The 12,707-nt window shown below is 42.2% G+C and overlaps 1 protein-coding gene across 1 annotated transcript in view; it reads left to right on the plus strand.

Moving 5' to 3' along the window:
• The first annotated feature begins 5,761 nt into the window (after positions 1–5,761).
• The window catches only part of gpc1a (glypican 1a), a 39,947-nt gene continuing 33,001 nt past the window's right edge, over positions 5,762–12,707 (plus strand). The window contains exon 1 of the mRNA XM_069153090.1: positions 5,762–6,423. Coding sequence (XP_069009191.1) covers positions 6,273–6,423 — 151 coding nt within the window. The 5' untranslated portion in view covers positions 5,762–6,272. The remainder of the gene's footprint in view (positions 6,424–12,707) is intronic.

The following is a 12,707-nucleotide window of genomic DNA, read 5'->3' on the forward strand; positions in this document are numbered from 1 at the left end:
GGACAGCATTTATTTGTCAAATTTTCTGGAAAATGACTCTTGAATTTACCCAAATCAGTCTGTAGTATTGTCCTGAAGAGATACAATTTACTCATTGTAAGGTGAATACTTGAACATCTGATCCATGTGAATGTGAACACTCCATTGTTTCTAAATGCTCCTGGGTGTATAAAACCTCCCTGAATATCAATAACTGCTGATAGAATCTAAATGGCAGTGGTGTGGGACTATAGTCTAAATTTGGCTTGGGTGTTTAGGACTCATTTAACCCTGAAAGCTGATCATCTTTACAGTGGCTGGCAGCCTCTTTATCCTCAGTCTATAATGCTAACATCAGGGCAGCTCTGCTGAAGCAATCAAGGATTAAGTGTCTTGCTGAAGGGCACTTTAACTTCAGTTTCTGTCTGAAGTGGTAGCACTAAATTATCTCACTTACTTCAACACACTAGCTAAACTAGGAGCCTCCATCCAGGCTCTCAGCTCCTTAACACCAAACCAAAGTTTTGGACGTATTGAAGTTTAGACCTGCAGAATGAGCTGTATGAAAATGTAAGAGTTCACCAAAGTTGTGACAGTTCATCCCATAGATTGTGATGAATGTGAAGACAGATGACATCGCAGCTCCTCAGAAGCGAAGCAAAAATGTATGGCTCGCCCCCTAGTGGCTGTTTGCAACATAGGTAATAAACCCCGCCCACTCAGTGTCAGCAAAATCTTAAAAAAAAAAAAATCTAAGATGTTTGTTCAAGAGTTCATTTTTCTAATCAGTTCGTTTTTAATTAGTTATTGGATGCTATAAAATGAGGATGTGACATCCTGATGGACAACTGTAATTGACAGCTCTGCAGTAAACTGTACTAATATTCTGGGGGACCTTTGTATCACAGTTTTTGGTCTTTCCTGCTTCACTCCCTCCACCCACTAGAGGTCACCAGTCTCTTTCCCTTTTTCTCCGCCCAGTCTCCTGCTGGCCACGCCCACCTCACCTGCTTCCTGTGACCCAATCAACTCCACTGCAGCCAGTATGCTAATCAGGCCAGTCCTTATACTGAAGTCACGGCATCATAGGTCTTCACCTCTCTGAGCTTAACTGTAATTTTCCTCGACTTCTGTTTGCGAGTCAGTATCTCTTCAGCTGTAGTTGTTGCCTGGACTTTGGACCCTGTATTTCTAGCAAATCATTGTGAGTAAAGTTTTGTGTTTGCGTCATACCTGTCCTAATGCATTTTCGTGAGCTGTGATATCGTTAACGAATGACCAAAAACCTTATTCACGTACTAGTTATGTCACTGAGCCTGTTGAATTGGACGGCAACAGTGATTCCGATTTTTTTTTTTTAATATATATTGTTTTCTTTCTTCATGGATCCTTGCATGGTTCAAACACGTAGCTCAAGTATACAATTGCTGGTAAAGTGTTGACAGGAAGTCCATTCGTCTCCGAGCTCACTAGCGCCTTTACTGCCTATGCTGGTGGGACTGCTCCACCTACCGTGAGTAAGACTCAATAAAACACTGTCTCAAAGTGCACAACGAACTGAGAGCCGTCGGACCGAAAGAGACGCCGCCCACGAGAGCGACACAGCAGCACTTGGTGACTACGTAACACTACTTACTTGTCGAAAGGTATCCCGGTACCGGCAGGTTTTGAGCGTTTCAACCTCGGGTCACTGCTGCACAGTTTCTGGCTATAAATTATGTAACTCGATGGCAGTGTCCATTTCCCATTTCAATTTCGCACAGTTGGAGGAAGGAGGGACACGTCGTCCATCTTTATATGTGGTGCAGTCTATGGTTCATTCTGACAGGAACATGAACATTTGTACAGAAACTTCATGGCAATGGCTGAAGTCAGATTTATCATCAAGCTGGGAATCATTAATTACTCTGCTGATTCAGGAATTTCAATCAGTTCATTTCAAAGGAGCATAATTACAGATCAGTTTGGTTTTTTTTGCCTTATTTGAGCATAAAAGCTCTGCAGCATTACTTATGACTGAGAGGTTTGTTCGTACATTTGGCAGAGATATTTTAATCTGTCCCGAAGTGGTGGACGATCAACAGACATTTCCATCACAAAATCACTGTCTTCTCCCCCGTCTGTTCTCCTAAATTTATAGTGACTGTCTTTGGCCTACAGCATGAACTTCACCGTGTTTTAGGTTGAAGCAGGTTCACGATTAACTGGACTGCGGCCAATCATTCACTCCCATGCCATTATGTCAATGTTTATTGGCTGCGGCTGAGAGATCTTATCTGGGATGACGGATGGCTTCGATAGAGAGTGGCAGGTAGGCTATTAAGGTTTCATCATCTGTTTGATTTATTGTTTGTAGGTGAGTACGTATCTGGTGTTAGAGTGTTGGCATGCTTCGTGATAGACACATTTGCAGACTTCTTGGTTGAGTTCGAGCCCCGCAACTGCAGCTGCCAGCAAGACAGACCCACATGTGAGTGTCTGCTGAGAAGGAAACATCTGTCGCTCTGTCTTCTAGACCTGAAAGAAGACAAGAGTCGAGCGAAAAAACACTGCAGCACATACTCCTCGCAGGCTGCTGTACACAGGTCGCAGCAAGCTAAGCTGCTTTGTCTTTCATTATTTTTCTCCCTGACATCTTCATGCTCCGATGGCTCACTGGCATGCACTTAAAAATACGGAGCCTTATGATGTATCTACATGATACTATGAGACTGTGTGTGGGGTGAGCAAGGATGGCGGCGAGGGCAAAGATTGAATAATCGAGAGTATTAAAGTATTAAAACTTCCTTCTCTGGAGTGTGAGCTTAGCTGAGGGCAGATAAAAGAGGGCAGGGCGTTCAGGTGAAGAGAAAACGAGAGCAAAGCAGAGTTTAAAAGAGATCAAGATTTCAGCTAAATGAAACTGGTTCAATCACACGTGTATCTGACCTGGCTCGATAGCCTCTGACTTTACGAACTCAAAAGGGTACAAAACTCGACAGAGAGTTTGGAGGGAGTGTTCTTACTCGGTGTCATTTATTTATGTTACGTAAACCGTGACAGAATTGGGCAAACCGACTGGTTACGTGCAGTCTCTGGCAACATTTTGACGCTGCTACCTCGGCGGCCCTAGGCGACAATGAAATCCTGCACTCGTGCGGTGCCAAAACGAAAGTCGAGCTGACGCTTGTGCTCGTCCACACACAGTATCCACATTGTTGCGATGAATTAGCGACCTAAAAAAAAATTGTATATCAGTTCAAACCAGTTTGCAGCGTTGGTGTTTTAATCTGACATTTAATAGCTTGACTGATCTTGAGTATATTGAAGTTTATATTTGTTTGAAAAAAAGCTGGCTGCATCAACACAGCTCCAAAACAAGAAAATGTCATTCTTTCACTGGATCTGAGGACAGATATGTGGCATGTAACTCAATCTCCCTCTCTGTGTATAAAACATCGCCTTTCTCCCAACGGCTTAGGTGGCTGGTATATGTACCAATCTTGTCTAACACATTAATCCTGACGGCAATAACTCTTTGGCTGGATTAACACTTGCCTTCACGTAGCACTCGGTGTTGGTGGCACCAAGCATGTGTGTGTGTTGGAGTAGCTTACGTTTTTTTCTTTGAATGAGGTGGCCTGTGAAGGTGAGTCCCTAGCCTGGAATTTTATCCTCAACTAGTTGCTAAAGTGTTAAATTCCCCAAATCATAGTAAAAGTTTTCACACCTAAATTTAATTCAAGATGGTTCAAATGTTTTAAGTTATGATAAAGACTATTTTCTCTATCACACCTTGAGCTTCAACATGGTGCGGATGATGATAAGGTCATACCCGGCTTCATTTTTACACCTTTTAGTGGCTTTTTTTTGTGTGTGGTTTGAAAACCAGCAGTGTGCGAAGTAGGCCAAGGCTCACCTTGCCAAGGTATGCAATTTTGGCCCTTGTGCATTTTCCTCTTTGGCTTACCATAGATAGTCACACTGGATTTGCTCCATTTAACCAAAAGTACTTTATTGGGGCCGGCCGACGATTTTAAATGAAAAATGTCCGTCGCAGTTTCATATATCATAAAGAAAGTCAATGGAGTTGAGGTCAGGGCTCCAAGAAGGCGAGTCAAGTTCAAAATCAGAACATTTCTACATGGACATGGCTTTGTCTTGTTGAAACAGGACAAGGCCTCCGATGGAAGATTGAACACACTGTTGTCTAAGACATGATGTCACATTAAACAGCCCAAGACAAGGACCTCCTACTTCTGGTCATAGATACATTTCAGATTGAAGCCCTGGGGGGCACGGATGTTCTTTTACTGTCTGTAAAATACCAATAAAATCTAACTGTCCTCTGAGTGTCTGATGATCACATTGTAAAGATGAAAGAACACTGAGTTTTTAATCTTTTTATCGTCTGCTAAAGTGCGTCATGTTATTAATTAACACGCCTTAACCCTGAGTGACCCGTGCAGCGTTAACATCACTCACACACATTTCAACTTTATGCTCCTCTGCCACATCCAGTTTAAAAGTAATGAGAACTAATTTAAACCCTTTGTTGCTTCAAAGTCCAACGAATTAAATTTAATTTCAGCTGCATTTCAGAGGTGTCAAAGAGATTTCAGGGTTGCCACTGACCTTTCCTGGCCAGCCTCTGGACCTGGCGCTGATGCTGCTGCTGCTGCTGGGCAGGATGTAGAGGTTTGTAGACTGGAGACCGTCTGACAGCTCATCGGTCACGTCCAGCAGCTCCGGCAAACTGAGGCACTGAATCTCTACCAGCCAATAACCTGCCTGCAGAGACAAGCAGTGCGTTTATTGAGCTGCTCTGGTAGTCAGGATTGCTTGCAGGAAGGCTTGTTTTTTTTCTGGTTGCATGACGTATTTTGTTTCGTGTATTTACCTACAGAAAAAAAAATCTCCTCTTGAATCTCAAATCCTGACCTCGGTATCGACGTTTAAGTGGCTGCGATTCGACTGATGTTTGAAGGCTGCAGGCCAAGTGAGCACTGTCAGCGGACAATAATTCAGCTAAATCCCTTCAGCTTTGAAACAGCCTGCCAGAGGATCCGAAGTCTGCAGAAATGATCTCTCAAAACCATTTTATAGCATTTTATTAAAGTCAAACATGATATATTCTTCCAGTTCAACATGTATCATCTGTTTTATTTCTTTAGCTCTTTTCATCTTATTTTATTGTTTCATTTCCATGTCTTTCTGTGACAAAAAAATAATAAATGGTCCAAATCTTGACGGGGGATCCCTGAAATATAGGAAGAAAAGCAAGTACTCAGAGTATTTTATATTTATTTAATAATTGCTCACAGTATTGTATGGGTGATCATATTAGAAAGAAACTGACTGGCAGTCAGTGTCAATGTGTTTTAACCACGTTTGTGAACAATTGGTAAATGACAACACGAACCACGCCCCACAAGAAAAAAAGAAAAAAAGATATTAATTAAATGATAATTAAAATTAAAAATGTATAGAAATAGAACCGATTCTTTTTTTTTTTTTTTTTACTAAAAATAAAGTCAATATATTTGCATGAAGAAAGTCATAAAATAAAATACATTTTGAAATTCTCATAAGATCAAAATTTCAGCTTTTCCTTGGTTTGAGACCTGCAGGTGGCGCTGTTTAGCCCCTGGTCCTTGCAGCAGAAGACACTCAAATTCTCTCTCACACACACACACACACACACACACAAAGAGAGAGAGAGAGTATCAGCACCATGCACTGCACACTCCCACCAACACACATCTCATTGTCCCACAGTCTGGAGAGAGGGGAGTCACCGGACAGTCCCTCTCCGGTCGGAAACCCCATTTAACACATTTTGCTCTTTTGGTTGCTGATTTCCTAAATGATGAAATGATAGTCTGAACGTGGAGCTGCACCGGCTTTGACTGAGCGACACCTGCTCTCACACACTCTCTCTCCTTTCCTCTCTCTCTCTCTTTTGTCTGGTATCTCTGCAGCTCAAAGCCAAGCAGCACCGAGGAAGAGGAGGAGGAGGAGGAGGAGGAGCGGGGGTGTACCTGACACCTCCAGCCGCGCGTCGCAGCTCTCTTCTCTTGCAGAACCACCCCGTACTGTGCCGCCACGGGCGCCTCCTTCTTTCGGTTTTGTTGCTTTAGTTCACAGGAGCTTCTGTGCAGTTTGAACGGGACACGCTGCTCCTGCTGACAGACCGGACAACTCCTTCACAATTAAAGAAAGAACAACCAAAACACTGCAGACGGGGATCTTCTAAGAACTACCGCTCAGGATTTTCTGACTGACTGGGAGGAAACGGACTACACCTCAGAAAGATGCGTCTCCCGGTGCTTGTCTATGTGGTGGCGTGTCTGTGTGCAGCACCGAGCCCGGTGGCCGGGGCGGACAAGAGCTGCGCCGACCTGCGGCAGTTCTACACCGGGAAAGGGTTCACTCTCGCCGGGGTTCCCCAGACCGAGATCTCCGGTGAGTTTAGGGGAGAAAAACAAAATTCCATGCACTTCACAACACTTATTTTAACCACTAAAACATGATGTTATGAATAATATGGTAGTTTGCAATAATTCGTTTTTTTTCTTGCTTTTATTTGCAATATTTATACAGAAATATTGTTTTAAAATGCAGAATATTTTTCTTCCATTATTATATAATGTTTGTTTAGTGCACTGAGTGATGTGAATGAGGATACCATCAGTGTTAACAAAACTGCACCTAAAGCTTCTTTTAGCCAAGTTTTAGGTTACACTTGTTTTATTGTTCCCATTGGCAGGTGGCAGCTATATTGTGCTGCTGCATCCCAGTTCATGTGTCTTATCGTGCATTTGTCGAGCCTCTCTGTACACTCCAATTTTTACATGTCCCTCACTGAGCATCTCAAGTGAATTGTTCGTCACTCCTTCACATTTCTATTATTGTCCGTTCTGGGGCATTTTCATTGTCTGCTGAGGGCAGAATTGCAGGTGGGTGTAAGCCATGTGTCTTGTGGAGCTATTATAGTCAGTTCATTGCATTTGCGGTTGTTTGCTGATGTTTGCGCAGCAGGTGTCATCTGTTTTTAACGTAAACTACAGGGGACAATATGGACTTGTTCTCTGGCTTTTATGGCTGTTGAATATCAATCGTACAATTATGTGTTCTTGGGACATTTTTCATCGTGTGCTCTGCTGTGGACTGCAGGTGTGCTGTGTATGTGTGACTGAATAGATGCTGAAATTACCTTTTTTTTTTTTTTTTAACATTTGCATAAACTAATAATTTAGGCCTGCCTGGGGCAATAACAACCAGCTCAGCAATCTCCCAGCATTAGGTGCTGCTGAGTTGAACAAGAGAGGAGATGGTTTACAATCATTCTGCATTCTTTTGTCTCACTCCCCGGACCTCCTATTGTCAGTCAACCTTCCAACTAGTCGAGCAATCATGCACTTAATCAATCAGTCAATTACCCAGCCAGTCAAGTGATCAGTCAGCTTGAGATCCAGTCAGTCAGACATCAAAGTGTCTCTGTCTCATCTCTGTGCTTTCTGCACTCCACACAGGCTGATTAAACTGTCTCGGCCCTGAGGAAAGTTAAATTGAGTTGTTTCCCCCCTTTAAGGCAATCATCTGTCGGTCTCTGTCTCTTCCTGTATTTCACCTAAAGATGGACAGAAGGCAGCGGCCTCGCCAGGGAGGAGATGAGAGAGAGGCGAGATTGAGGTGTGTCTGTGTGCTCGGTGTGTATGATCTGAAGGTCATTTCATGTTGTGTCAATGAAAACCCTCTGGTATGGGCGGGTGAGTTATGAATATTAGATCTGTGAGTGTATGTGTGTGAGTGAGAAAGAAAGAGAGTAGCAAACAGATAATCGTGAGGCAAAGAAATGTGGAGATGGAGAGAACAGGAAGAGAAACAGTGAGGCAGGTTGACAGGCAGAGCGAGTGAGTCACTCAAGGTCCGTTTCGGTGCTTCACGGACGACTGTGGAAAAGAACCGACACTTTTCTTCCCTTTCCATTAAAAACTCATCTTTTATTGACAGACGAAAAACACAATGCTTCAGTCATTTGGACCTTGATCTGCTCTAGTTACTTGAGCGAGAGTTCTGCCTTCTCAGAATTCATTAAAACTGATGGCCAGATAGAAACAGAAAGATGGCGACAGGCGGAAGATTTCCCCAGAACAGAGACTCTTCAATCTTTCTCATCTCAGGGACCTCAGGGACTCAGGGGGGTCAATTTGGCTTTTCTGGCCCGGTCGAGACAAACTCCTCCACATTCATGAGCCAGTGGAGGATGCTAACCAGTAAGAGATTCTATATGTACACAAAATTGTGGTGCAACAGGAAAGACCTTGTGGATACGGCGTTAAATATTCATTTACTTGGATACCTTTTCTGCACATGTACGGCCATAAGAACGAATGTTAGTTGTTTGGATGATACAGCTATTCTGCAACGTAAATCGTTCTGTGTTTCAGTGTTTGCACACGCTATTGTTTTTGCAAGCATGTATTGCAGTCGTAGAGAGAAACGCTCACAAATTTAGGTTATTAAAGATTTTGAGTAGGTGTTTTCACTGTTGCCAAAGGTTTACTCTGAACTGTAACCAGTCAGAACCTGTAAAAGGTCTTAAAACTGAAGGACAGATCAACGCTGAATGATTTATGAGGATTTTAAGGATAAGAGAAGTGGAATTGTTTTCATACACAAGATTGTCGCAGACAGTTTCAACGCAAAATTCGAACCAAGCTTTATTTTTATGTTCATAAATCTGTGATGAAAGTAAATCATCTGGCCTTCATTAATGCAGACACCTTTGCCAGGTCTCCCTCGTAAATAACATTTGGGAACTCAAGGGGATCTGACCTCATTCTACAGGTCATAATAAAGTTATATAGCATACAAAAAAAAAATCCCCCAGCTTTTACTGCACGGAGGCTAAAACCAGAAAAACATCATCGTCAGAAGCAGAATTAGTTGCACACAAATTAAAGCCCAACATGCAGCCTTACTTGACTTCTAAATGTATCTATTATCTCTGAGTGCAGTAAACACATGCACAGATGTTTCAACCCTGTGGCCTTCCTGTGCCTGCAGCAGACTCCCATTTGGAGGAACAAACACCTTCCTAATGATTTGGGACAAGACCCAGCTGTTGCCAGTCAAAAGCAGTTCTCAATTAGCATAATCTGCAGAGCACAACAGTGGTGGAGAAGGTTAGTTCAGTTTATGGACCTCACTCTGTGACGAATCCCTCAGTATGATACCGAACCTGCCCTGAACCACAACAATACCGCATCAGCAGCACCGCCCGACGCAGGCAGCAGTGTCAGACTGTTGGTCAGTTGGTACCCGACTCCGGTTCAGATTGAAGTATCTCGACATGGCGTGTAGCGAATGGAATATGCTGACAAGATTCATGTCCCCCACTGGATTCATTTTAATAACTCGGGTTATTTAGATTGTGTGTCGCCATTTGGTCACAATTTTAATTTGTCCAGCACTTTGACTCTCGACCAAATACCTGCAAAACTAAGGATGTTGTTACCATCAGCCTCAGCTGTACTTTGTGTTTAGTGCTAAGAAGCAAATGTTAGAACTAGCTGGATGAGAACTAATGAGGATGGCGGCGAACATTTCAAACATTAAACCTGTTTGGCATCAGCTTGTTAACATTGTCTCTGTGAGGGTCTCGGCATCCTGAACTTGGTATTTAGCTCAACGGACCTTTATTTCTAATCCTGCGTTCGTGTCCCGGTAATATTGGTTTCTGTAAACCACGCCAACTTTTAATTCTCAGAAAACCAAACAAATAAGACTCTTTACATCAACCAAAGACTTTACACAGCCCGGATTTACAGGATATGTGTTTTAATGTCAATGCACAGACTTTCAATCCTCACAAAACCAATTGTACAACATTGTAGATGACGTGAGGGCTCATAAGTTACTAACTTGGAAATGTTTCCTATCTTTACTTTATGTCACCTATCTCACTTTATTTGATCAAATATACTGAACTCTTCCGTTCAGTGTTAAAAGACCTCCTATTCAGTGACAACTTTTGATAAGTGGTATTTTCTGCTCAAGTGCATTCAACATTTGTAAAACAATTGTGTTCTATGTTGGCATAAAAGTCTTTATGTTTGAATTCTTCTCCTAATAAACATAAACTGCCTGCTAACTAGCCGAGTAGTCCAACATTACTGACATGTAGTTTGCTGTTTTATGTGAGAAACATGAGCATCCTCCTTTTGTCATACAGGATTTGGAGATGCTTGGAAGTCTAGTTTTCACTTTGACTAAAACACAACCAAACAACAGGGCAGAAATGCAGCGTGTGTCCACGCCACGTACGAGAAACATAAATATGTATCAAAGGGACTGCGAATGTGATGTTAACTAATCTGTAAAGCAAAGAAAACAGTTAAGTCCAGGTGTATCTCGAAGACCGTCTGGCTGTGAAATGCTTGTTATTGCCAGACTTAAACAGGGTGTGAGACCTGCATTTGTAAGTGGATAGGATTAATTTCATAATTCCAAAGTAAAGTGTAATATGACAAGCAGATGGTCTAAATTCCTACCCGGAGTTTTAAAAAGAAGACCTATTCTTCTCAGACCCGGCTCGCTGCTATTGTCCTATAGGTTTAACAGCATGTGAATGGAAGTCGTCTTTCCTGCTGTCTGCCTGTCTGTCTTTGTGCCTGCGAGCGTTTTTAACTCGCACATTGTGCCCTTCACCTGGTCAATACTTAAAGACTCGCTCATCCTATCGTGTGTGTGTGTGTGTGTGTGTGTGTGTGTGTGTGTTTAAAAGTCAGTGAAAGCCAACACCTTCTCCAGGGAAGACACTTAGCTTCATTCACACATGCTTTGTCTGTGCAGAGCAGCACACACCCATGCGATCGAGTGACACACAGAAACACAGTATACAGTGTAACCTGCACACTTCATATTCTGCGACGGGAAGTAATGAGCTTTCACGCCTGGATGTGTTTGTGTGTGTGTGTGTGTGTGTGTGTGTGTGTGTGTGTGTGTGTGTGTGTGTTATGTAGCCTCCATATTGAGTGTTTGTCACGTTGTTGCATGTTTAAAAGAACACAGAGGTAGGAGGAGAAAGGTTGTGTGTTCGAGTGACAGAGTTTAACGGGAGACGCTGTGTTTGAGGTCAGATTACTGTTAGATTAGGATACATTGCAGGTTTGGTTACCAGCCAGTAACTCTACAACAAGGCTCAGTCAGTTCAAGAACCTCCATTCATTTGCATGCATACAATCTTTGTGTACAAGCACAGCGCTGAGGGTGGAGGAGAAATTCAATATTATCATCCTTCAGTCAAGTTTCCATCCACTTTTTGTTCAGATTTTATCGAGTGTCCTGAAAATGTGTTCTCATCCAGGGTTTTGCCAAACATTATAACACTTAGGCACAGCGCCCAGGTGTTTGTTTACAGCAACAGAGCCCTGCAAACTTTGGGAAAACCCTGCTATCGACTACTGCTTTGTGAATATTAGGATTTGTTTCTTCAACACAAACAGCTTGTGGCACTATTTCTGCTGTCTGTTGCCATTAAACCGCTGCAGAAGAAGAGGTCAGGATGGAATGAGGCCATTGGAGCGAACAAAAACAATGCAAAAGCTGTGAAAGAAATTCATATATTCATTTGAGAAGCATTGTAGTCCAGCTCGTTCTCGTTCCCAGGGTGTCAAATACTGCCGATATGTCAAAGCCGTTGTTATCAGAGAGATACTGAATGCATCGGCACTGTGGTCAAAGACGGAGGTCATTTGCTGGAGTAGAAAAAGTGACAAAGTCAGTGCAAGATGACTTTGTCAAGATGACTGTGCAAGGAAAATGTTATTTACTTACATAAAATAACACGTTTTAACCAAAACTGTGATTATTTTATACTTCAAACACATGGTTTTGAAGCCCTGAGATAAGAATAATTTGTTCAGGCTCCTCAAACAGTCCACACATTTTCTGCCACAATTTCACAGTCCGTGATTTTTCTGCGTTGTCACTTCAGCAGCATGAATTGATTGTGTGCACACAGTATTGGTGATTTTAGAGTGGCTGTTTTCTTTTAAGTGGTGGACTAGTCAGCATGTCAGTGTCAATGTGTCTGTGTGTGGTGCTGAAGAGAGTTGTGGATGATAAGGTGACTTTAATCCATAATGTATAGAATTGATTAAGTGTTTAAGTTATTTACAGAAAAATTAAAACAAACATTTTGTGGTTTTAGCTTCCCAAATATGGGAACTGTCACTTTGGACTTTTTACCGTTTGCTGACATTGTATTGAGTTCAACAATTCACTGACTCATTGAACACATAGTTGATTGATTTGTTGATGATTAAAATGATCAGAAGTTGCAGATCAGGAGTTGTAGCCCTGCAATCATGTAAAGAATGCTTAGAGAGGAATTATGTGCAGTATTTGTTTAATGCAGCTGCTTATGTTGCATTTTGTCAAACGATATACACAAACAAATATTAGAAAAGAAGAATGGAGAGGACATGAAGTCATCTGTCAGTTTCACATGTTCCCTTGAGGTGCTACTTCCCCCGTTTAACAAATATGCTCGACTAAATAAAGGCTAACTACAAATTCTCTATTTCCTGTGTCGGAAGTGCCTGAAGCTTTAACTTTTATATTAATTTGAGACAGCAATGCAATGCTACAGAGTTTAAGAGAAATATCATGTAAATTTAAGCAGGCCGGAATATTTCTTGGTTTGACTGATGCTGGTTCGTACCGGCCGACAGCGTTGG

The sequence above is a fragment of the Embiotoca jacksoni genome, unplaced genomic scaffold (assembly GCF_022577435.1).
Source record: "Embiotoca jacksoni isolate LCO1_2020_lvr unplaced genomic scaffold, fEmbJac1.0.p SCAF_19, whole genome shotgun sequence".
Lineage (NCBI taxonomy): Eukaryota > Metazoa > Chordata > Actinopteri > Embiotocidae > Embiotoca > Embiotoca jacksoni.